The sequence below is a fragment of the Asterias rubens genome, chromosome 10, assembly GCF_902459465.1.
Source record: "Asterias rubens chromosome 10, eAstRub1.3, whole genome shotgun sequence".
In the NCBI taxonomy this organism is placed as follows: domain Eukaryota; kingdom Metazoa; phylum Echinodermata; class Asteroidea; order Forcipulatida; family Asteriidae; genus Asterias; species Asterias rubens.
Genome location: NC_047071.1, coordinates 18,748,144 through 18,775,126, shown reverse-complemented (window position 1 = coordinate 18,775,126; position 26,983 = coordinate 18,748,144). Strand labels below are relative to the sequence as shown.

Here is a 26,983-nt window from a genome sequence, read left to right as displayed (position 1 = left end):
TCGGTACTTATGTCGTTACAATGTTCATCACATTGTCCTGTAAACATGCATGCCTCATTTCGCGTGCTTCATTTCGGCAACATTCCGTTACACACCCGCATTTGACAAAAAAAAGAAAAAAAAAAGAAAAAAAAAAAAAAAGAGCCATGGCACCAGTATGATGAAATGACACCGAAATTCATTCATGAATCGACAAAAACTAAAGCAACTTGTTGTTGCTAATTCAAAACGGTCTTAATATTCCCAATATTAACACAGTGCGACAACAATGATTGTAGAAACGTAATGTGCAGTATCTTGACCAGGTTAAGACGATTCAAGCTACGGATTGGAGCATCACCATCTTTGTTTTTGACAAGACCATCTTAATTATATAATTGACCAATTTATTACCGTAGGATGGGTTAAATCCCTGCATTTGTTATTAAATCAACGTTCATGGGAGACCATGGTAATACGTTTTGGTTCGCAAATGGTTTACTTGATTTACATCATTGAGAAGGAATTATAGGTCCACTGGGTGCGTTTGGTGAATGCTGCACCCCATGCTAAAACATCTGCAGTAATATTCTCCAAGTAACTAACCAGTGGTTGGGCCTGACCTGTTGGTTCCGTTTTGTTTCCATTCTAGCCCGAAGCGTATAAAGCCAAAGCAGAAGAAACTAGAAAGTCCCACAGATGCAGGAGGCTGGTTACAACATTGATTTCCCATGCCACCCTAGCCTGGCATGGTCGCCAGATTATTTCATCAACCAATACTGTGTGCGTGTTCAGAATATAAAATTCAATATCTGGGAAATGGGGGGAAAGGCGAAAACTGCGCGTGTATTATCAACAAGTCAAAGTAGGCGAAACAAACACAAAGTAAAGGTCAAATTAGTCACTGCACATTGTCCAAAATGTGACATTTTATTTGTATTCAGCTTTGGGGCCCTGTGGGGTGATATACCCTGTCTTTGCATACAACTTCACTCACAACGATATTGTGTAGTGCCACTGACTGGAAAGAGCGGCAGAAATCAAGTTGAACGTCTTTGCGCCGGCCATTCCGATGCTTGAAAATAATGGTCGATATGGTAATGGTTAGCAAGGAAACATTGTTGGAAGTACTCTTCCCTTTGTGCTATAACATGGAAGAGCTCCCACATGAGACGGTTATTATAAATGTTACATGAGTTGCCTTTTAAAACACTGCAGTGAATATTGACAATCAATGTTTAGATGTTTAATTGTAATAAAGGTACTGGGCACATTTTGTGTTTATCATAGACCAGTATTCTTACCCGATGTACCCAGGCATAGATTTTGCATAAAATAATAACTAACACAATTTTGAGAGATAAATGACCGAAAAATACTCTTGTTGAACAAATGTGTGAGCTTTCAGATGCACAATTAAGGCTTCAGGGCTGAAGTCTTTTAATTGTGTGTGAGTAAAAAATACCCTCACTCTCAAAACCTAAGTTACTTCAGAGAGAGCCGTTTATCGCAGTGTATTATACTAACAATAACTTTCCATTGCTTGTTACGAAGTATTTTTGTTTTTGCTAACAGTTAGTTTGAGTTTATCAACAATAGTGTCCATTGCATTTAAACCAGCTGAGCGTTGAACCAGGGGCTGGTCATGCAACAATCCGTTGTCCACCACTTCAGAAGAAGCAGTTTAACTTTAAAGGGACTCACAAACATGATTCACTGTTGCTGAGTACAATGCTTACAACAATACAGCATACCACGATTATCAAAAATACTTGATGTATATTTGACGGCCACACTTACGAGGTTCATCGGCTATCGGCTTTTATCTACGGCAGCGACTTAACCCTGAATATGTTGTCAACGCTATAATACGATTTCCAAACTATACTTTCGATGACGAATTGTTGTGTCATCAAGTACGTCACCTTGAATGTTATTGACTTTCCCGTCACGATTCAGGTGGAGATTTGCCTCAAAACAGGCATTTCCCTCCAGAGCGATCCAAAGCGTGACGCTGAAAACATCCCCCACCCCGTATTTTGATCTGTTACAAAATATCAGGGCGGAGGTGTTTTTCGGAAAAAAAAGTGCAGATGATTTCAAAGGACTGGTTCACGTAGAAACTATCAGTTTCACACACTTCCGAAGAGTAGCTTCTTTAGCGGATTGTTGGCCAGGCGTATACGGGACTTATTTCTATTGTAACGGCATAAAAGTGGCTTCGATCGTAAAGCCAGAGTGCGCTAGATGGCACGTGAATAAGCAAGTACTCAGTGATCCCGGTGATATTGTATTTCAATTTTATTGAAAAGCAGTATTTCCAGTACACAACAGATTGAATTATTCGCGGAATAGACGATGGAAATAATATTATAATGAGTGGGTGACATTAGATTATCTATCACACGGCGTCATGATTTAATGTTGCTGTTATGTTTTCCTCTTCAGATATTTAATGTGCGCTTTTAAACAATTAACGTGAGGACAGATATGGAAAGTGGTTTATCATCTGTAATTAAGAGGAACATTTTAATTTCAATCCCGGGAAATATCACTACACGAATTGTTAAGGTTGATTATTACATTTCGAGTAGGCAGCGTAAAAAAGGCGCCAGAGAATGATATAAAAAAAGTGCAATGACTGACATTCTAGTTATTACAAAGATTTTATTTAATTAATTAAACAATTATTAAGATTTTTTACAGATATTACCCCGTCTATTTTTATATACAAAAACGATATATTAATAATATATATATATATATATACAAAGAACATAACATAATAATAAACATAGCAACACAAATGTAAAATAAAAAATAAAATAAAACATTTCAATTGAGCGTATGCGTGGAGCACAATTAACAGTTCACGACAACTTAATAGTAAAAACATACAACATAAAAATAAGACTGAAAGTAAATAATATATAAAATCAGACAACAGCAATAACATAATTAACAATAACATAATTTAAATAAAAAATGAAAGACGATGTATTGGTAGCACAATTTAATACCTTAGTCTATATACTAATATAAAAACATAACAAAAAAATGAAAAAATAAAATACAATGAGGCAAAATACAGTATTGGCAGCGTAACAACGCAATACAAGTCGTGAGTTGATTATTCTGGCGAGTATATCACAAAACTTAATACTGCCTCCCGTGATGAACCAAGAGCCTTTTTCGAAGCAACACATAAAGGTCAACTCTCTAGTATTGATAAAGTTAATTATCTTCATTGTGAACGTATCGTTGTTCATGAATACTAATATCTACTGCGAATTCCAAAGGCTCTCATAATTACCGAAGTGCATTCCTACCCATGAAAAAAATAAATAATAATTGGGTGACTATGATGAGACAAATAATCTCTACACAAATCAAACAAATGTTTACATAATAGGGAAAACACAAACATAAGGCTAGTTTTTTTTTGTTATTGTGAACGTATCGTTGTTCATGAATACTAATATCTACTGCGAATTCCAAAGGCTCTCATAATTACCGAAGTGCATTCCTACCCATGAAAAAAATAAATAATAATTGGGTGACTATGATGAGACAAATAATCTCTACACAAATCAAACAAACATTTACATAATAGGGAAAACACAAACATAAGGCTAGATTTCGCAATTAATGGTAGAGCACCGGCACGTTAATCCGGAGGTCGTTGATTCGAGCCCACTTTACTATTGCTCGTCTTTATTTAACCTCAAATCGTTAAATAATAACAACTGAAGTACTTAACAAAAAAATACGTAGCAACCGCATCAACTTAAACAAACAAACCACAAAAACTTCACATCCACAAACACCGTCAACCGTTGACGTGGTATGTTTCGTCTTTGCACCACAGTTGCCATTCTACCAGAAATCGCATATAGGTGCATCAAATACACAAAAGTGCAATCGTCCAGCACCGTTTGTATTATGTGATTACCTGCGTGGCAACATCCCTGCATAGGTGTGGGCGGATCCTCTGGGACCTCAATATGTTGATCAAATAACTGACTCTTTCGTTTGCTCGTCTGCTGGTTCATCAAACTAAAAGAAGATTAAAACTGACATTGGTGGGTGGGTGTTTTGACCATTGTTTCTGCAGGGTTGCACACGCACTTGAAGTGTGTGTAAAAGTGTGACATTTAGATGCAACACCAAAATCATGCGTTATTCGGATTTTGCCACCACGGTCCTATACTAGAGTAACGTATAGGCGGTCGAAAATGATACCCACTCCTGTCGTAATGTTTGACCAAGTCACTAATCTATTGATGATATAGATGGATTATTTATGGAGAGCAATCGATATCAAGTCATATGGGAACACGTAAATGAAATAAAGTCGCGTTAACCACGCACTTACTGTGGTGCGGTAGGAATTCATAAACTACTTAACGAATGTCATTCAATATCACTGGCTTGGCAATCTTGTGTTGACGCATTGCCAAAGAGCTGCCTACTTGAAGCCTACGCATATTTCAAAGGACAATAAAGAGTATTTTGATTATAAACCGTTTACCTGTAATGGCGTAATCTTGTAGAACATTGAGTAATAGAAGTGGGCTCAACACTCTATGAAGAGGCATGCACATAATATAAAAACCACACATTGCATTGTGTGTTTGTATTGCAATTACATCGTTCAAAGCTACTCAGAATCAATCGGGCAAATTATCTTGTCTATTTTAACAGCACCGGAAATTATATCGAATCCAAAAGAAGTTACCGTTTTAATATTTGCACTGAAACCTTACAGCAGGTTACTTCTATGCATACAATTAGCTTGCAGATCCAGTTGACGTATAATATTGATTGTGAAATCATTACACCATTGGTAAAGCGAACCGTCTCAAGAACTTCTACATGCCGGCTTGCCTGTCCAAGAGCGTCACGCGACGGAGTTCGGTTGCTGTCGCTAATGCATCCGGTGTTCCTTAATGTCCAAACTGTCACCTTAAAGGCACTGGACACTATTGGTAACTACTCAAGATAATTTTTAGCATACAAACTTACTTGGTAACGAGTAGTGAAGAGCTGTTGATAGTATACAAAATTTAAAGAAACGGCTCCCTCTGAAGTAACGTGGTTTTCGAGAAAGAGGTAATTTTCAACGAATTTGATTTCTAGACCCCATAGTTATGTTTTGAGGTTCCGAAATCATGCATCTGAAAGCACACAACTTCGTGTGACAAGGGTGTTTTTTCTTTCGTTATTTTCTCGCTACCTAGACGTCCAATCGAGCTCAAATTTTAACAGGTTTGTTATTCTTTGCATATTTTGAGATACACGAAGTGAGAAGACTGGTCTTTGACAATTATCAATAGTGTCCGGTGTCTTTAGGTACATGCTAAAACACTGTTTGCTTGACTTATGAGAGTATGGCGACCTGCTTGTAATAACATTCGAAATATCATAGTTGAAACAACGTCTGGAAATGTCAGTATGAGTTGCAGGCACTTGAATGGGCTCTTGTCGAACATATATTCTAACCAAATCGGCTGTTCTCACATGCCCATGGTTGTACCCTCAAGTTTACTTTTTATTTAAAGTTTTTCCTATTTTTCAGAACATGCTTTTTTTTACGGATTAATGTTAACGTTAATGTTTTGCATTCTTAAATCACCAATTAAAGGAATGCACTTATATTTATTAACACATAGTTGAAATAGTAATTGCATAATCGGTTTAGTTTGGGTACTTGGGTAGTGGTATCTGTTCACGCCTTCCACCATAAGACCTCACAGCCCTTCAATTGAATATAACAAGGCGTCCCTCAAAAAAAAAAAAAATTCTAAACAAAAACCAATGATTTAAAGACAACACCTATGCCTTTTTTTATGAATGGATGTGGTGAGATGTCCTATTTCGGCCTCGTTTTACCTAGTCATCCCGTTGTATGACGGCAAAACAGTTTACCTAGTCCGTACTTGCCCTTTTTTCATCTGTTTTTGTTCATCTTTTATTTAGTAGGCTGTTTTCCCATGGAAGAGTTGTCCAGTTCGAATCACACCGGGACGCTATTGTGTAGACTGGCTTACCAGTCCCTCTGACTGCATGGGTTTTCCTGGAATATTTTTCTAGGTTTTTTCTCCCACATTTCTTTATTCTCTAAATTGGGTTATTTGATATTGCAGTGATTGATTGTGTTTCCTTCTTTTTTTCCGAGAGTCCATGGCTGCACGACCAGAATAAATGAATTTAAATGAAATGAAGTCAACTGATGAAGTGAAATTAATTTCATATTAGTGTCCCATAGTTTCGACTCAATTCCGTGCAGTGTTGACGTCACAGTATTCTACGATTCTATTTTCAAACTGTCTGCAAATCACAATGTGGCGGAGCTGCCCCCCCCCCCTCCCCCACCGACAAAACAAGAACGGAAATCTCCCTCCATAAAATATTATAAATAACAATATCTGTATCAATATTTAAAACGAAAAGTACATACAATAATTATACAACATATACATTTAAACCCATATTAGTACAAAATATCAGTATTTTATTTTATTGTATATGCATTGCTTATACATTTTGTATATGTTGTTGTTGTAAACATTTGTTGTTGTAAACATGTTCACAAAATTCAGGACTCGACGCGTAACGTTTTTCAAGATTGCACCAAATCACATTTATCTCCAATACTTTGCCTTTTCTGAAGTGGCGTATCTAGATTAGCATATTTTGTGCATAGGAACTGTTTGTGTTAACTATGACAACAACCGTATACGGGCAACAATCCAGACAACAACATCTCAAAGTTGTAATAAACACACAGTGAATTGCACTGACCCATTTTGCTGGATACGACGTTTTCATTTTAAACCACATTCACGCAGTCTCCAAGATAACAACACCTATAGCAAATATACTGAGATGCATGTTCGTTCAAATCCGTTTGTTTAAGAAGTCTTGCTCAAATAATGTAATTGAATTGACCTACAAACAGCACTCAAGTAATTGATTTTCCAGCCAGCGCTAACTATATTAGTCTCGCTTAAAATAATCACGAATGTAAATATGGAAAACCTGCTAGTTCTCTTATAGTCCGCGCAACCCCCCTGTGTCAAGTCTAGAATACGGGATCCCTCGATCGTTTCCCCGGCGGTAAACCACCCTCCAAGACCCAATATATCACCCAGGGTATAAACGGGTAGACTCCGGAAAGTAAAGCTGCTGATTTGGTTTAGCAAGAGGACCGGATGAGAATGTTTTATTTATTCATAAAAGGGGGTAACTTTTTTTCTCTGCGATTTACTGCTCCAAACTTGATTTGGAGGAAAGGGTGGTATTCCAGATAAAATTCAATTTCACGTGAATCTAATTGCTAATGTTAGACTGGTCCGTGGGGGACGTAGAGTAGTACCATGTTAATCACTCTGAAGTCGTTGGCCGATTATCTCCCTTTTTCCCCAATGCATAGCTGAACAAGTTACCGATTGGTAATTTAAATTTTAATAAGAAGTAAAACCTTCACATACCATATTCGTAATCCACGATTCTGTTGGTTCCCCTAGACCTGAAGCAGCACACACAAGCAACGTTTTCTGAATAAGCTATTCCCCCGAAGACGAGCGGAGTATACAGTTCGAAACATTGAGACCAGAGCGGCTCTTTCCAGAGCCAACTCTCCCTGAAAAACAATTCTTGCAAGTTTACTACGTTTTATAGTTTATTGTGTTTCTCTTCACCATGCAATACCAAACATCATTACCGTTTATTACTTGTCGATTCCGAACAGTAATACGTTCTGTAGAACTTAGTGGTAAATCCAGTCTCATTTTGTCAGACATTTACCATTTCATAACATTGTTCATACACACTTCATATTTCGACGCCCGAGACTCAACTTTTTGCATATTCAAACGTGCGTGTCATGGCAAATAAACCGTAACGACTCTGTCTGAAAATTTTACCAATTACGCAACCCTACAACATCATGACATAGCACATTATAGTGGATGTTTATTACACACAAAGACACTCACACCCGGCTGCAAATTGCACGTACTATGTGGGTATTCACTTGTTCTATATTTGTATGGCCAATTATATTCTTTAAAAAAAGAAGTGAAAACATTGTGTTTCAAAACGATGATCTCCACATATCGTGCCTAATACTTTGCTATATAGTGCTTTATGCATTGACATGTGATACAATACATACTCCGTGCAGTTAATTGTTTCAAATTGTTTTGAATTGAATCCTGTATTATTTCTAATCAAAACAACTTCGATATTGTTCTATCGTATTTAAGTTGTGCTCATCATTCCTTTTTTTTGTCATGGGGTAGCAGCTCGAACCTGCAACGTCAAACCATCAACGAAATACAATACAATATGCGTTATCTTTATGGATTTATCAGTTTTCAGGTGGCGGTTTTACAGTTTTATATCAAGTATTTCGTCGAGAACTGTTTTGGTTCAAAATGTATGCAGCGTGGCCTTTCAAGACAAGCAAACTAGAGCTAATCGCCTGGAGCACTCAATTAGTAAGATGTCACTCAAGGGTGTAATATATTATCTTTCTTGTTTATGACCAGGCTCCCGGATTCACTGACCTTTTTAGATATCTCGCATTTCAGGTTTGAAGTATCTCTGAACAAGGTTTAATAAGTTCCTCGTTTTGAGGATTTGTCCGTATTTCGTAGAAAGAGAGATAAGCTCAAAGTTGTGTGACAAGCTTTTTCGCCATGATGCACAAGCTCCCAAGTCAAGCCAGTTGTTTTCGTTTCGGATGAACCTGTTTTTCCCGTGGTTGGGTTTTGTAGTTAATGACGACTTTCGGGTAAATAAGTGTGTTGATGACAAACTCTTCTATGCCAATTGCGTCAATAAACCTCCGTAGCAACCGCTCTTTCAAGAAAAAATGAAATGGGGAAAATAGAGAAAGAGAGGCGGGAGTTAGAATATCATTTTACCGACTAGCGCAAGGTCTGACAAAATGCACTGTTTGGAATTTCATTGGACTGTTCTGTCTCAGTAAAAGTCTAGATGTTGATGCTGCTCGTCGAGCTACGTTGGACTTATCTTTTCAATTCACACACCTCCCCGTATGTTCGGAATCTAAGGGTGGGCAAGACTCTTATAGGTCACCGCAAGGGTCGTCTTGAAAATTTGATAACTCAATAAAAGCATATGGTATGCTTTATGGATATCAGGCAGCACAGTAGGGTTGGGAATCCAGATTTACATACAAGGCAGACTATTTGCATTCAGGGAGTCGGATCCACTTCGGCTTTTCTGTTGTTGAATACCATACTACAGGGCAATCCCATTCTTCATCCGGGGCTGGTATATCTGAAGTGTTATAATATGCATACAGAGCTTATCCAGTTACGGATCTTATGGCGGGTTTTCAGGCGAAAAGGAGTGTCATATTGTTGATCACGAATGCATACGCATAAGCTCGTCTAAAGCGGATAACGTTCCCAACGTATCGATTGAGCGGTACGGATGGTTACTTTGTGCACTGTTATATTTACCACCGATTTTCCATCTAATGTCTTGGTTCCAGGGTATGACCTCGGTTCAAGTTTCGATGCTTTGTTTGAACTCATAAATATTGTTAACGATCTTGAGTTACCATTCCGTATTCAAATGCATGTTGTTGCGAGCGGCTATAAACGACTCGAACAAACAACTAAGAGCATTAGCGTTTAACACGCGGCCATTTGAAGTCCCCGGTATGTAGCTATAATTATAAGCACGCCATGTTGCAACGCCCGTATAGGTTTCATGGTAGTTCGGAACAGTTATTTCTCACAAAAGTGACCGGGAATTATCTGTAGGGTTAAAGGTCCTGGACAGATTTGATGTGAATAATTAGTAAAATAATCACACGGAAATAGTTTTGTTCTCCTGAGACGACATTTATTTTCAAGTTTTTCAATTTACGCTTCATTTTTAACAATTAAGCAAATGAAATAGCCCTTTTTATGTATGCTCAATGTACGGTAGAGTTAAGGGCGTATATCACCAATTCAAAGTCACTGCCTTTTACTAAGTTCACCGCTCTGACCAGCATATACACACATGTATTGTTAAAAGTGGCTACTTGTATTATGGCGCTCAAATTCTTTACTCATCAGTGACGCTCATGGCCCTCGTACATTATTACCTCAGGTCACTAGGCCAATTCATTTATCAATTTCCTAAACCAACTCGGCTCTCTTGGGAGTACACAGCTCTCTCTGTGCTGTCAACTTTATAACGCACTAAGCTATTTCAATCACTAGAACCATCTCTGCCCTCACTGGGTCACATTTATTTCACCATTGGGTGAATATAGACTTGTATAGTTAAGTGTCTTGCTCAAGGACACACAAACCATTACCGTGTTTCGAATCCTTGGTGACTTACAACCACCAGAACTTGATTTTGATTGTAACAATCATTGTCATGTTTATGCTGCTGACAATACAATTTGTGTTTTCTGATTGTAGCTGCTTTTTCGTTAATGCTCAATAACAATACAGTTAATTTGTAAGGACTAATTGAAACGATGGTGCAGATTATAATTCAGAATATTTTTGAGCAAATATGTTATTCATTATGCATCATAATGCAATTCACTCAAACAGCTGTACCAGTTACAATATGCGCATACTGAGGTGATTACGAGTCTTTTAACATATCATAAGTTTGTCTTCCCTTGTTAAATGTATTGGTTTGAAGACTATTATATCTTGGTAGAAATATGAACAAATCAGCAAAACATAAACAAAATACATTTTAAGTTTGAAAAGCTATATTTAGCTTAATCATTACACATTTCATTCATAATGGTAAACACAGTGCAAAATTGTTCGTTCTCGCAAATCCATAGGAAGTATTTTAATGCTAAATAAATTTGTAATCGGGCCGCTGTCATAATATTAGCATTGAGCTTCCAACGGTACGCGTGTGTAAAATACGTTATGCAAAAATAACAAAATTCAAAATTGGCTTTGTTGACCCACATTTCCAATCCAACGTCAAATAACGTTTGCACAACGGCAACGTAGTATAATTATATGAATATCATGATCAAGGATGCACATAACATTATCAAGCTTTACTCCCGGGGACCAGTGTATGCACTGCAGCAATAAATGTTAATCTTAAACAGTGGTTTGCAAATAAATCACAATTTGTACAGAGTAATGGTTGTTTATTCTAAATAATCTGCTTGAACTCGTTTATCAAGGACCACGTCAATGTAGTGAAGTTATTAAGACTGCTATTTGATTTGTACTGAATGGTAAATTTGTTTTGTTTCCCATCATGTCTTGGAGAAACGGGAGGGGCTTCACCCTCCCATGCATCAGTTCATAATGCTGCAGGATTATGTCTGCAAAGTTACGCAAAGTTTACTCTATACAAACAAAGTAGAATGATGAAGTATACTCCAAGGTAAATTAACGGACGCAAGCAGCCCACTGAGGGACGGTGAATACCTGCTACGTTAGACAGCAAATAGCATTTGTCTCAGATAAAATAACCCTGTGAATACCCTCGACGAGTACATACGAGGCTCGGCCAGCATCTCCCGTTTCTTGTCAGTTAGAGGAGAAAGTAGAGAAAAGATAAAACATCATTTCCTGGGGCAATTTCGGGGTGATTTGCTACGGAGACCTGGCGTCTCCCTAGAGAGCTAGCCTTACCAGGGCAGAAGTTCCGTCAAAGACATCAGTATCCGTGCGCAATGAGGTTAGAGATCGACACTTTACCGGCCTTGGAACTGTCATTAGCGGAGAGTGGGTCGAATGAGTTACTTTTCAGCACAGATTGCAGTTAACCTTGTTTTGTTCATTCCAACATTGCATTGAATCGCGGCGGCACCTTGCGTTTTTGTTCAGGTCATTTTGGTTTATTAACCAACCCCAAATCATTTAACACACACACCCACACACGCCCACACACATTTGTTTCACCAATATTCGATATTCAGTTAATGTTTTAAAAATGGCAACACAAATTCAAACTCACAAGAAGTGTTGGCGGATTTGATACACTGTAACTGTTTTTTGGGCACCACTAGTAGGCTAGGCCCAGCTCTGTGTTACATCCACATTTCATCTTGTTCAAACAAAACTATACCGGAAAAGCATTTTCCCCTGACATGCGCTATTTTTTTCAAGCACATCTTGAAACCAGTGACAAGAAAGAGAAGGAGACCCCAAACAATTGACCCATTTACAACTTCCATGTAACCAACACCTCTCGGCCTGTCTTACATCAACACGGTCAAAATAACAATAAATCGGTTACTCATATTACGCAGGAGATATTGAAGTCCCAGTGATTGATATGCCATCGCCGTCAAACACAAAAATAATTGGCAACCTAAATCCGAGCATTTATATCCTCGGCTTTAACAAAATACCAGACTGGTGTATGAAATGCCGTTTTGATGTCCGGGAACGTCATTGCTCTCATCAACAGTCACGTTGAAGGACAGTCGCCCCTCGCGGTATACCCGTCGAGCTCTCTGCTTCCTATATGGGCAGGTCATTCACAAGCTCTCCAGGTTCTCCTCGTTTGTCTCGACCATGTCTTGGGGGCACGGACACGCAGGAAATAAAGTCCGCCCCGGGCCCGAAGAAAGACAGGAGAAAGTGAACTGTGCCTTGTATTTATAACATGTCTGCGCCCTGTACGCTGCAGACCAGAGTTTGACTTGCTTCCGCAGCTTGCAGCAAGTTTTAAGTGACCTTTACCTGTTGGAGAGGGAAGTAGTTGTCTCTCGTTTTTTTTTTCTTTTTTTTTTTTTTTTAGTTGGTCAACTTGCGGGATTTACTTACCCCAGCAGGTGTATTTTTAGCGGCATTTTATAACTAAACAGATTTACATTTGACGGCAATTGCGATGACGTTAATTGACCGTAAACTCTGACGTCTCGAGAACATAATGCGTTCCCCTGTTTGTATATTGACATAAATTGTCAAACAAGATCCATTATTAACCAATCAGAGGGTCAATAGAGGGCGATAGATTGCATTTCCAAAATGCATGTCCTAACTCAAAAAAATGTTTGTGCACTATGCATTAGGACAATACAAAAATGCACATATCAAATTGATCATACAAGTTTTAGATAATCACTGATGAATAGAGACGATGTTCGTTATAATAGCAGAACTACATAGAGAACAATGGTACTGGAATGACAACAGTTTCAGATGTCACCCTGGAGCGAACGTTAAATGTGACCAGCGTGATTCGTATTTCGTGAAAAAAAAATAAGTGTGTACTAGTTGTTTGTACAAATACAGTTTGAACAGTTATGAGGACAATTTTATAACACCAATTTAGAGATTGCTGCACGTCAACACGAGTAAAGGTCTCTTTCTCTAAAGGCGCCTTTTTATTGACAGCAACACACTCAAATCATCATCTGAAGTCTTATTGCAAGTTCTCCAATGTGACTGTAGGATATTCTTTATATTATGCTATCCAGCTTCACAAAGATGCATTCCCAGCTTACCTGGGCATTAAATGTCAGTATTACCGGGAGAGATTTCCCAATGCCCTACATTATCTAGTAGATCTTAGTCGTGATACATGACGTTTCCCACACGGTGGATTTCCAACCTGTTTTAAAGGGATGAGTATAAAACACTATACTATCTTAACCTTAACATTAAAAAGTAATTTGTGTAGGTGGGAATTTACTTTAATAAACAACAACAAGTCAGTTATCCAAAGCGTTTAAAATATGATATTTGTTATTGTTATTACTATTGTTTAAGCACTTTTAAATAACTATTACAAGTTGTAAAACGAAAACTAACGACAGATTCCAGAAATTGAAAGGGGACTCCTGATTATGCTTTTGTGGCTGAATGTTCAGTCCACAAGAGTTAAGGTCGTATTATTTGCACTTTATATTCATTATCAATTATTTCTGCTTCGTAAAACCTAACCTTTATCACGTTTAATCAATCTTATTTTTATTTGTTTATTTATTATCTTGCAAATTGCCGGCTTGCTTTTTATTCTGCCCGTTTTGAAATCGTTTCATTGCACGCATGTTTGTTGCACCATGGAGGACGGGAGAGATTGAACCAACCGTTGCCATGTGCATTCCAACAAAACAGTTTATTTGTCCTTTAATCAGGAATAAATAACCCAATTTCTGAGGCTAACACATACTTCCAAAAAAAAACTGCCATTAAAGTATCCATAACAAATTTACATGTTTGAACCATTTATTTCTTTTCCCCAGGCCTGTTCTTTATATTTGGAACATCGAACTGCGTTTACATGGTGTTTTTATCGGACTCGTGCCCGTCTTAACGTGATAACATGTAACTAACTGTAAAGAGGCACATGAGGATGAACTTAATAAACTTGATTTGAGATCGAGTCGGCCAATGAAACACGTTGGCTACATGTCGTTCTACAAGCTAAGATTGGCGTAATTTGACTAGCATATTATAGCTCCCTCATCTCGATCATCAATAAAATACCGACGATAATCCGATGATTCTTGTCTGAAGTACTTGCATTTAGATTAATTAAAAGTAAACACAGCTTTAAAAAAGTACTATAATAAGATAATGATATACAATCCGTACCACGTGTGTAAGTCGTGTTATTTGCTCGTGTTATGAGTTACTGACGTAACAATTCTCAGGTTCGAGTTTTGGGGGACACAAACTAAAATATGCTTTGTGAGTTTTGGGGACACAAACTAATAATTATGCTTTTACAGTAGCCGTATACTTCGGCGTAATATATGATTCTCGAAATACTTTACACTTTCGGAAGCTTTGTATTGCTTTTACCAAACGTACATTCACTTTAAACAATATTCATCACCTTTGGCGCATTCATCGGTACAATTTTCTCCGGTGGAAATTTGCCTATTATAACAGCAGGCAATTTGCATTTTTCAATTTTATTTCTCCAGAAACCAAATTAATATCTACCTGTGAGTTTTACCTTATTGTATCCGCAAGACGAAACGCGGTAAATGGCCTCCACTTGTGACCATAGGCAGCTTATTTCCGCGTTAGACAGACTGGATTAAACTGTCATTCTATTTTTGGATACTTTCAACCCTTCAGTACTTCAAGCAATATAGGAATATCGTCGGAATTAGTTTTGGGACAACAACAACTGCTTGTCAAGCCAACATTTATATATACATATTGTGGATTTCTCCCCTTTTTCTCTTTTCGCGAGAGGTGACACTTTGTAACTTCAATTCACAGAGGAAATAATGTGATTTAGTCCAGTATCAAAGTGGATTTGAAGTTAAGCTCTCTCAACTTGTTCTCCGCTAAGGGCGGTCACTGACAAGAGATCCCGGTACATATCCCCCGGCAATTGCTTTCACGGTTCGGAGCGACGCAGGCTGATATTGCGGTCCTGTTTTGTTTTCGTGTTTGTTTATAAAATCAAATCCATTCGTTTTCTTTAACTTTTCAGCTCATGCTTGCCTTCCTGCCTGTATATAAACTAACTATCCAACCCAATGAACAGTAAATCACAAAGACCTTGAATCTCAATTCCTCGCTTTTGATGTCACTTTACAATGATTGAGCAGAGTGAAGCAGATTTGACTTATTGTCCAATGACATTTTGACGCTGAATTTGTGCAAAATGGAAAGCTAAATTCAATTTCCTTCCAGAGGAGAGGTTTCTTCTTTTTGACAAAAATTGCCTTCGGGTTAAAAACGAGACTGGACTTTTCGAACATCGTACTCTGCTCACTGTTTTCATTCTCAGGACATAATATCACAGTACTGTACCGAATCCCAGTTCTTGTCGTAAATGAGGACAAACTTTACCTCGATTGTCGTGAACACATGAATTATTTATTTATCGAAACCGTAAAAGGTAATTTTGCCTGAGTTTCAAGGACAACCTTGAGGGTGTTATTTAAATAAAATCGATTTAAGTTGAGAGTTTTCCCCAGGCTTGCATTAACCCTCTGTGACAGGTTTCCTGTTATTAAATATTTTGTTTACAATAACCCATCCTTGTACTCAAGTTAACAAGATTCAATTGATACGAAATAGGTCTTTATGGATATGCGTAACGTTTTTACTTGTATATGAATTATGATCCGTTTATCATTGTGATGTTTTCGCTTCGATTAGTAGGTCAGAGCTGGCCCCAGGAGGCTGACATACAGCTCAGCAACTCATCTACGCAAGGGTACTTGTTGCCATGGCATTTTGCTAATGACAATCAACCATGTAGACGACAATTGCTCTAAGCCTGACGTACCCTCATATTATCACCAGGGTGCTTCGTCAGTCCAGGGATGTAGCTCTAATACGGACGTGCTTAATTTCGTGTAAATGACGTTGAGATGCTTGATAACTAAACTCAGGCGTTAAAGAACGGTTCCCCCGTACGGATAAGTACAATTTTTCACGTTGAACTTTGAGGGAATACACTGAGGCACCAGCCTATCCCTAATGAGGCGAACGTCCTTACCTTTGTTCAGGTGTAGAGGGTTTCCTCTTCAGGTTTTGATCACCTATTTCGTAAATAAGCACGAATCATTCCAGATACACGGGTACCGCACGATCTAACCCTAGGCGAAGCACTACGAGTTCACACGTATCAGTAATCTAGAAGCGTTTCTTTTGGGGAAACAGATGGCTGGAAATGATTCTTGTACATTTAGCATCACCCAGAGGTTTGATTAAATTGGTAATGCCAACCCTAAAAACAAGGAAATGAAAAGGGGATTACAGGAATTAAGTCGGCTATACAAGCTTATGTTGTTCTTTACTCGGACCCAGAACAAATCACGTTAGTCTGTGATTGCAAGCTGCTTGCGACTTGATGAGTTAACTTTGGCTTACAGTCGCCAATTTTCAGTGACCTCTTTTTTTGTTAAGCTGGTCGACTATTATCATTCAACATTTATATAGCGCACCTTCACAAAATGACCAGAGCGCTTTACAAACAATTAATTATAATATAAAACACAAGACAAAATAAGATAAAAACATTATAACAATATTATACAAACAGATGGCTAGAAATTATTTGTCATACGTTTAACATCACTTAGAGGTTTGATTGAATTTCGCCGATTCCTGTTGTGTCTAATTTAATGATTTTAGTCATCCTGTTATTGCCGCTTGCGCTGTCGGATGTGGCTGAAAACAGGGGGAACAAACAAACAATCAAACATATACCCAACCCCCCCCCAAAAAAAAAAAACAGCAACCAAAACAACAAACAACAACAATACAATTCGCTATCATTGGTACAATCCACAATTTATAGGTTATACCTGGTTTCGTATATGACTTTAATGGCGGTCATTATATGTGCATTACCTCCCATAAGTGCGGTGAACGCTGGCGAAGAACCACATCCAACTCAAATACGTATACAATTACAGACTCATAATAATGACAGCACATACATCATCATTTATGATCAAAGAGTACTTCATCAGGCTAACGATCAAATTATCCTAATTCCCAATAGAATAGCCATAACTTGTTATAATGGTTGTGAGGGGACACTGCCCTGACACGTTTTCACATTGATATAATGTAATGCCGACTGAACAACGAAAGCATAGCAATGCAAATGCTTTCAATAGTTAATTTTGTTTAATATTTAGTACTTACCTAATCATTCATAATCAAATAACTGCTGCAAATTATTTCCATTAACCTTTCTTCTTATCTTCCATTTTCGGTGTTCAGATAACATCCACAAGCTAACTAACTTTCCAAGAAATAGGTGAAATAAACGCATAAACGCAATAAGTGCATTTAAAAAGATGATCAATTTGAGATTGAAAACCATGCCTGTCCATTGGGCTGTATGTGTTTGAAGAAGATTTAGACTGACCGTATTTATGTGCCCCCCCCCCCGACATGTATGTTTCTTTTGTCTACTCTTTGTTATTAATTTATTTTAACCCACTCATAGTCTTCATTGGTTTACATGCAGTCTCACTTATTGGAAATGTAATTCTTTCTGGAAATGATTCCCGAGTTTTTAAAAAGATGCTATGTCTTCCAATCATGTTATTCTTAATAATGTCGTGGTTTTCACCAAGCACTCGAACTCTCTTGGACTTTTCGAAGAGAAAATGACCGAATGGTCCGAACAGGTGATCTCGCACTCCAACCTTCTCGAGTGGAAATCCAAGCACGCGCTTATAAAGCAGTTAACATCATTGCAAATTTTCGCGCTAGAGTAGCCAATAAACGCAGAGAGCTGATTGCGTTAACCCGAAGAGTATTTAATTGTATGAAGTAAAATAACTGCAAAGAAAAACAGTGCAACCATTCGTAAAATCCTGCCCGCGCGACCAGACAAGCCTATAGACGAGTTTAACTTAGTGGATTATTTCGGTGCATATTATTTGTCTGGGGATGAAGGGAAATTGGCTTGGACATTTTGGCCAGCTAGCTTAGGGACGGTTGATTAACAAACCGAATCAATGTTGTTAGTGAAAAACGGCACTGCATAGATCAATCCGTTAAGGTTTAATTTTAAGACAGTTTGGTTGGCACAAGAGAATAAGTAATTTTTTTCATACGGGATTGGCACTGTGTGGTTTAGTTAAGCATGCCTTTTGCATGAAGTTAAATTCTACAATTGTGACATTTCTTTCTCAACGAAAAGCCTGGGTTGATGCGCAGTGGCATTCACATGTTTTCTCTATATTTAGGATAATGTGTAATACTATTGGGCAGGTTTATCTAACATAAGTCTATTTTCGAGTTTACCGAAGTTGGTGTAGGATCCGTTTTGCAAAAAAGTCGGGCTAATACGTGAAACCGGTGTGGCGGTTTCAACTTTCCGCTGTGTTCAGTTTTCCGAATGACCAAATACGATAGCATTACGTCATGCGAAGCCTGCGCACAGCAAGCGAAAGTAGTCCATTTTTAGTGCCGAATTGAGTCATCCGTTACCCTCCGGTAGCTGTCATGGCGGCGTCCACGAGTCGAGTACAACTAGCGGCAAACGCGGTGATCGTATGAGTTGTTTTTTATGCAAGCAGAGTGTGACCTGCCTAAAGTTGTACCCATGAATACATTATGTGACTACACAGAAAAGAATCGTAATATAAACAATGTGGGGTCACTGCTGAGAGAACAACAGTACTCGCCAGGGTACTCGCGGCGGTATCTGACAGGTCACCCGGAAAACTGAACACGCCGGAAAGCTAAAACCGTTCGAACAACGTGCTGATATGTCCGACTACTTCACCCGGAAAACTGAACACGGCGGAAGACTGAAACCGCCACACCGGGCCAGACGGGGTCATAAAACTATTGAAAGTTTTGTATCCCCGTTGGCTGTAACATGGTTAGGTGATGCGGTTAACTATTAACGGCTATTTCAAGATATTTGCGTCATCGTGCACTAAACGTGCGTCACGACATCGATCGCTCGTATTTCGCCGAAAAGAGTTTCCGAATTTTTGCAAGAAAGTTGTGGTTTGACTACAGCGGCTAAAACACATTGTTCTTTAATGATTTAATATTTTGGACCGAGGTCTGTTATAAAACATTCATGGACTGAATTTTGGTCATTAGAGCACCCCCACACCTCGGCCTTGGAGTGACCAGAAGAGGGACATATTCCGCTGAGCATTCAGCCTCGGGAAATGGGTTAATCTTCTGGTCACTCAAAGTCCCTCGGGGAAATAGACGTGCCCCATAACGTTCATTTCAGTTTTGTATACAAACCTTATTGCTCGATTGTTCAGTCTATAACAAGCATTACGTACAACCAGCTGTATCAGGTCGTGTTGAATGTTTTGGTGCGTACACACATACAAGGGACGGTATTGCTGTATATTTGCAGTTGTTTTTAGTGTGTAAATGAACTTGTGTGCCCCTTACTAACTTCAATCATTAGCAGTACAATTAAATCGGGAGAACTTGGTCTCAATCAGTCTAAGTGGACAAGTTTCTGACAAACAAATACAACTTAATTCACGCGCAGACTAAATCAGCCCCAAAATTATGTCAACAGGGTAATATTGGAGATCAAAGAGATATACAAATACGAAATTGAAATAGGCGAGCAGCATCAATCAAATAACAACCAATGCAGCCCAACAATTCCACGGTGAACACAACATTGTTCAGGGGCGGGGTCGTTAACGTAACATTGAGTGACAGGCTAACTGTATTGTTACGTCCTTGCAGGGGGAAACAAAATAGACAATGATGTCAGCATGAGATACGCCTGTTTCCTTCAAAAAACGGAGGACAAAACTAAAGCCTTCCATTCTTGACTTGCAAATCGTGAGCTCAAAATTAAAAGTTCATTAGTGCAGTTTGTGTGGGTTTTTAAATGATTGCGTTTTTCAGGTATTGCCAACAATTCTCAGTCAATGTGACCGCAGGAACTACAATTACAATTAGATTAAACTTTTAAGGCATATCTTTTGACATGATCACGATACTTCGAAATGCTTTTCCACAGTTTCTGTTGCTGTTTTTTCCATTTGAATATATTGTTATGCTTCTAACCAATGACTTTGTATCGCCAGTTTTTTTCGAGTGAATACCAAATTATATAACTTCCCTTTAATGACAATGATCATAACGAATATGAAAATTCAATTTATAACCTCGTAGCACTAAGCCGGCGACATTGGGAAAAGCCACGAATATGATATCACTAAAAGGGGTTGTGCGTCGGTTCAAACAGGGGAACACTTGTTTACAAAACGTGTCTTTCTTAACTTAAAGCCACGTTTAATTGATAAGTTAAGAATTACAAATACGACGAGGGATGGGCGGCAGTATACAGCGTTCGATTTAGTAATTTGTAATGAGTATCGTGGATATATTCACACGGGATACAACTGTGTTATGGGAATACTTATTTGACATTGTTTTGGCAGGTATATATTCCTTGCCACTTTTGGGGTTTATTATGGTTTGGTGGCCAATGTTGTTCATCTATTGCGGTATCTCCAAGTTGTGTTTTGTTTTGAATCTTGGTTGTATTGTTTATATTTCTTTCTTGTTTTCGTTTTTTGTTTGATGTCTTTGTTATTTAAAAAAGGAAGACAACATAAAATTAATACCACTATGTTAACATGAAGTGGGGTGTCGTGGAAGACGAAGCGGTTAGAGCACCAAACTCAAGCTCTGATGAATCTAGACAGCAGAGTGGATCGAATCTGGTCGTGACACTGTGTCATTAAGCAATACACTGCACCTTTAGTCGGATGGGACGTAGATATGCAGGTTCCGTGTATTGTTACAAAAACTACCAACGCACGTAAACGACCCAAATAAGCTCTCATTGCAAAGATAAATGGGGTTAGCCCTGGTGTGTCTGGAAGTGCGTTAATCTTCACTCGATAAGGCTGCACTAGAAGAGACTAAGTACATTACTGGTCGTCTGATCGTTTGCCCAGCCAGACTTACACGCCTGAGTTAAAAGCCACACCACATGCAATGATACCACTACCACACAATACTTCAAATTTCCCGCCTTCAATTTGTATTCCTCATTCACACGTCACAGCTCAAGGCACTCTCTGCATTTGCAGAATAGAACAAACTACCACAGGATATTCGCGACACACCAACTTCAGTATATGGTATGGGTATTATGATCGGGGCCCCACTTTATTTTAAAACCATTACTGCTCAGTCACGTGTACTTCCCGATATGTGGAGATTGTACAGCAATTCACCAGAACCAGAACCAGGCCACATTGATATCCCCGACGACGGACAGAGTATGCTATCTAAACAAAAACAATCCGAAACGATGAGTCGATCCTGTCCCGTTTGAACCACATTAAACTAAAACTAGAGATTATTCCATTTGGTGGTACCGCAACATCCTCATTTAGCAATGACTTCGTGTGCGGTTGAGGTGATTGATAACAACGACGAACACCTCCTTCTTGGTAATGTAATTAACTTTCGATTTTTCTCACGTAGTTGAAGGCTATAATATGCTCTTCAGTCGATCCTTGATGAGGAGTTTTCGAGACACCAACTGCACCTGAGATCGTTTAGTTTACTCAATCCTTGTTATGAATACTAACGATCTGGCTTCTATAGGAGATGACAGTATATGGATTAAGGGTTATTGCCTCCCACTAGGTTGTTGGCCTCCTTTAATACTGAAGTCAGATATAATGTATGTTGCGTTTGGAGAGAGTTTAAGGATTAATATATTGATAAAACAAAGGAGGTTTTAGTGACACTTACAGACTAACTTATTACACACAGCAAACTGCATATTAACCTTTCGTTGCAGCAACTATTTCATCAAATGCATTCACCGTACTTAAAAAACAAAAACAGAACAATACAATAAAAACAAAGCTTTAGTACCTGCCCAACTTTATGGTCTAAAAATTCACCCTTCAAAACAGCCGATCCTTTGTTCCCAATACTTTACTCTGGTTGGTTTTTGGACAGCCAACTGTTTGTAAGTTAGTAACTTTTGTCGGCTACACATTTCCCTTGTATTACTGAATGCATGTTCCCTGAATCACTGGCTCCTCTTTTTTCTATGAATGGATAGGTTTATGTCTTTACTTGTTTTGCACCAGAACGGATTCAAAATGCCGTTTGGGTCGGAAGCTATGGCCGTCTCCCCTACTGGTTGTAAATATCATGACATAAAAATAATAAAAAAAATAAAAAATGACAAATATTAATTAATATTTTGTTAAACATAACTGCCGCCAATGAAAGACACGTCGACCGAAACCGACTATCGACAGATTTCAGTGTACATCTGAAGTATCGTCATAAAAATATATGCGGACGGATGAATGAAGTTCGGTTGTAACTTGATGGAACAATAAAGATAATTGTTCAATCTAAACACATCAACAAAAGTAAGTCGCACCCCCCCCCTCTCAACAGTTCGTCATAACATCGTAAGGTAAAATATTTTAACAACACAACTAATTATGTTTCCTAAGTGTTGTTGAAAAATGAAAGATGTCCATGAATTCATGGCTGAATGAGCTCAACTTTTGTTGATGTGGTTAAATCAATGATGAACCTTGGATGTTTTCAAATCCACTTGGTGGCGTGTTTTGTCTTCTACTGTATGTATTTCTTTTTTTTCAAAGATCTTGTTTGATTTGTGTCCTCTGAAGGGAATATGATCCATAAGGAAGTATTAAGTGCGCGATCATCTTCAATGCCAGGGTCCAATTTCAGGGAGCTTCTTAAACAAAACAAGTAGCTAAGCAAAAACAAACAAATAATGCCTACCAGAACAGGGTTGCCAGCCAAAGTATCAAGTGAAATGTATTTTTTCCTGGTTTTCTGCTTATTTCTGCTAAGCAGAATGTTTTGAGCATTATCTCTTGCTTAAGCAGCTCTATGAAATTGCGCCCAGGTCCTTGACCGAAAGGGCAAATGCTTATACGCACAATATAGAGTCACCAACGATTAAATCACATGGTTATTTTGAAAATGACCGCTGCAGTGTTGGGTAGAGTTGTGGAATTTACTCTATCTGGCCGGACGTCACCCTCTCCAAACCTTGAAGACGGGCCCTGGTTGTAAAAAAGGACAAACAGTTTCACAGTGATCGATTTCGGCGAGTGGTTACGGGTCTGTCTTGTATATGAAGGGGTTTATTTCAGTTTTGACGCGAACATATAAAAAGAAAATGGTTGTCATGCTTTTGTTGTTTTATATATTGTTAAACTTCTTTAAATAACTGATTAATAAATTGATTGATTGATTGATTTATTTATTTATTTATTTATTTTATTTACCCAGGGTGAGCCAAATCAGTAAAAAACTGGTTTCCATTTGGGCCCTGCGAACAAACTAACATGTTAAAAGTAAACATAAAGTCACATGATCAAATTACGATATAAAAATTACGTAAATATTTAAGAATGTTATGGAAAATTAAAAGCAATATAAACGTTACTATTGTTTAATTCTCTGTTAAATAACGTTACGTTGGTAGTCCAAATGTTTGTACAATGTAGGGGTTATTTTTGCTATTTATAATATTTGTCCCACACGATATAAATGTTGATATATTTGGCATTAGACTACATATTGACAGCTAGTTTAACTATTGAATGAACGTTGCAGTGTGAAGTTTGGCATTATATAACGTACGAATTCGGCGCATAGCTCTGAAACTATTTTGTTTTTACAAAGATAATTCGATTAGTTGCTTTGTTGACATTTTGTTTATTTTTCAGCATAATGTCGACACAATGATGTTCCTTTGTATTTATAAAAAAAAACGAAAAAAAAACCAAACACCTGATTATTCGGAAACTATTCAAAAAAATCGTTTGACTGAATGTTGTATAAGACACTGGACACTTTTGGTAATTGTCAAAGACCAGTTTTCTCACTTAGTGTGTCTCAACATGTGCTTAAAATAACAAACCTGTGAACATTTGAGCTCAATTTGTCATCGAAGTTGCGAGATACTTGGTTTCGGGACCTCAAATTCTAATTATGAGGTTTCAATTTCAAAATCTGGAAAATTACTTCTTTCTCGAAAACTAAGTAACTTCAGAGGGAGCCGTTTCTCACAATGTTTTATACTATCAACCTCTCCCCATTGCTCGTTACCAAGTAGGTTTTATGATAATAATTATTTTGAGTAATTACCAATAGTGTCCACTGCCTTTGCGACATGCACTTTTAAACAATAATACTGCTAAATTCATGCGTTTAAAAACTGTCCACCGCGCTCAAAAGTGAATACATTTATATGTGTGAATTAAGCAGTTTAATTTTGTTTGTTTGTTTGCAGCGTCTTTCATCGTGCACAGTCCAGTAGCGATATTCTACCAGCTAACCGATCAGGGGTGCGAACTTAATATCGGTAAGGACGGCAATGGAGCTAAGTACTACTACCTAGGTGCTTTCTTATCCATGTACGTCATTCCACTGATGATCATACTCATGTGCTATGCCAAGATCCTCATCATCGTCTGGAGGAAGACATCCGCTGGTACGGAGAGCGCCCAAGCCCATGAGCGGTCCATTCGTCAGAAGCGCAAGATCACCCGTATGGTTTTTATCGTAGTCCTCCTCTTTGCTGTCTGCTGGGCACCAATTCACTGTATTCTTCTGTGGGAGCAGTTTAAAACCGAGGATATAACGAATCTTAGCACGGCGATGGCATTTGCATGTCTTCGCTTGTTTGCCTTGTGTCTGGCTTACGCCAACAGTCTCACGAACCCATTTATTTATGCCTTCACAACAGCAAGCTTTAAGAAACATTTCAAGAAGGTTCTTTCCTGCTCAACACCCACTGAGAGCAAGGAACAGAAAACTATGGGACCAACGAGCACCTACAAGAAAATTGGAAAGTACGTCAATGAATACTCTTCAGTCAACACATGTGATACAAAAGTTTGAAAAGGGTTCATAGGGTCTACAATGTTGTGTTTTGATACCTCTCCCCGACGAGCCCATATTAGTGTTGTTGTTGTTGCTAGGAAATATATGCACATTCTTAAATTGTCAAAATACTTGTCATTGTCTGATCTGTCAAGCAACTGGCGCCCATCAGTCCCATATGTGTACCGGGCGTTAACCCTGAGTACGCATCCGAGAGTTTCACTTTCCTTCCTGTCTTTTTAAAGATACACTGTCCATTTGAGGTGCTCTACGACGCCATAAATTGATTGGGCCAATTTGGCTGAATCTATACAGCACTTACATTAGCATGAACTGCACATGTCCGAGCGTTATGATAGAGAGTTAATGGGTTACTTTGTTGGACTGTTTACAGATTCCTGGCTACGGCCCCGTCCAGTTTTAGATCGAGACAAACTCCGCATGACCTGTAAACTCCGGGAATATACCGTCTGCGCCACAACGTGTACGGTCAGTTTTTTTGAATTTGCCACACCTACTAACCGGTTGAAAGGGCGCCGTTTCGAACATGTGCACCATTGATGTAGCAGTGTCAGCTGCATTGACTACCTCAACTGAACACTGTGACGTAGAAGTGTATATCAGTGTACATAACCGATGCTTTCGGTTGATTGTTAATATATCTGACTTTAATGTCCGATTCCGTTTGTTTTCTCTCCCAGTGAAGTGAGCATCCACTTACACTTGAAGTGTAAACATCGCAATGGCTGACCTTATTGTCCGGGTTTTCGGGAACAATTCCTTTTTGGCACCGTACTCACTTTCTAACTGGGGACCTTTACCCAACCGAGGACTCTATTGTCACTTGTTGTTTTTAGTCCCCGGTTGGAATGTTTCTACACCTAACCAAACTTGTGTTTGTCTGCACTTGTACTATACTATGGAGTGATTCTCCGATTTATTTTCTTGTTCAGCTAATCCATTTTGTTTTGCACTTTGTATATTCAAACGTAAAGTGTCTCTTACACAACCAGTTTTGTCAAAAGTTAACTCTTCGTAGAATTATAGTAACTTCACATTATCAAACGGTATTATATGCATAATGACGTACGCTTCGATATGGTATAGTTTATGCTCCCTTTATAACGGCAAACAATTGTTTTGTTTCCGGTTGTAAGCATTTGGATTTTCGAAACCGTTGGAAACCTTGTATTTTATTAGACCTTTTAAGTGATGCGGCCACCTTATTGGGTATGTTGCTGTACATATAAAATGCTTTCGAGAGCTTTTTGAAGCCGAAATCTTACAATGTATTGCTTACAGATGAAACGGAAATTTGACATTTTAATCGACAAATCAGCTTAACGTTTTAAACAAACATGTAAAGTTTAACTTTATTTGTTGTGTTTTTCCCCATTGTCGTAACCACATTGTGTCTACGCTACTGCCGCAAATATTTATAATCGTCAGTGTTGACAATTTGTATAGAACTTGTATAAACAAAAGTCTATGCGTGTCTATAATAGTCGCTGATGCAACGTGGACAATATTGTTTTCTTAAATTAAAATACAAATACAAACATTAATGAGTATAGTCAACGGTGACAAACGACGTATTATATCAAGTAATACAATTCAAGTTACGTCAGCGTTCAGACTGGGCCCCATACATGTAAATACACCGACATTTCTCTATACTTTGATTG

General features: G+C 38.3%; 1 protein-coding gene across 2 annotated transcripts in view; it reads left to right on the top strand.

Annotated features, from left to right (window-relative positions):
- LOC117295759 (G-protein coupled receptor 54-like) overlaps window positions 1-25,847 on the top strand; it is a 66,439-nt gene extending 40,592 nt beyond the window's left edge. For both annotated transcript variants that reach the window (XM_033778496.1, XM_033778495.1), the window contains exons 4-5: window positions 24,706-25,267; window positions 25,693-25,847. In XM_033778496.1, coding sequence (XP_033634387.1) covers window positions 24,706-25,267; window positions 25,693-25,750 — 620 coding nt within the window. In that variant the 3' untranslated portion in view covers window positions 25,751-25,847. The remainder of the gene's footprint in view (window positions 1-24,705; window positions 25,268-25,692) is intronic.
- Window positions 25,848-26,983: the final 1,136 nt, after the last annotated feature.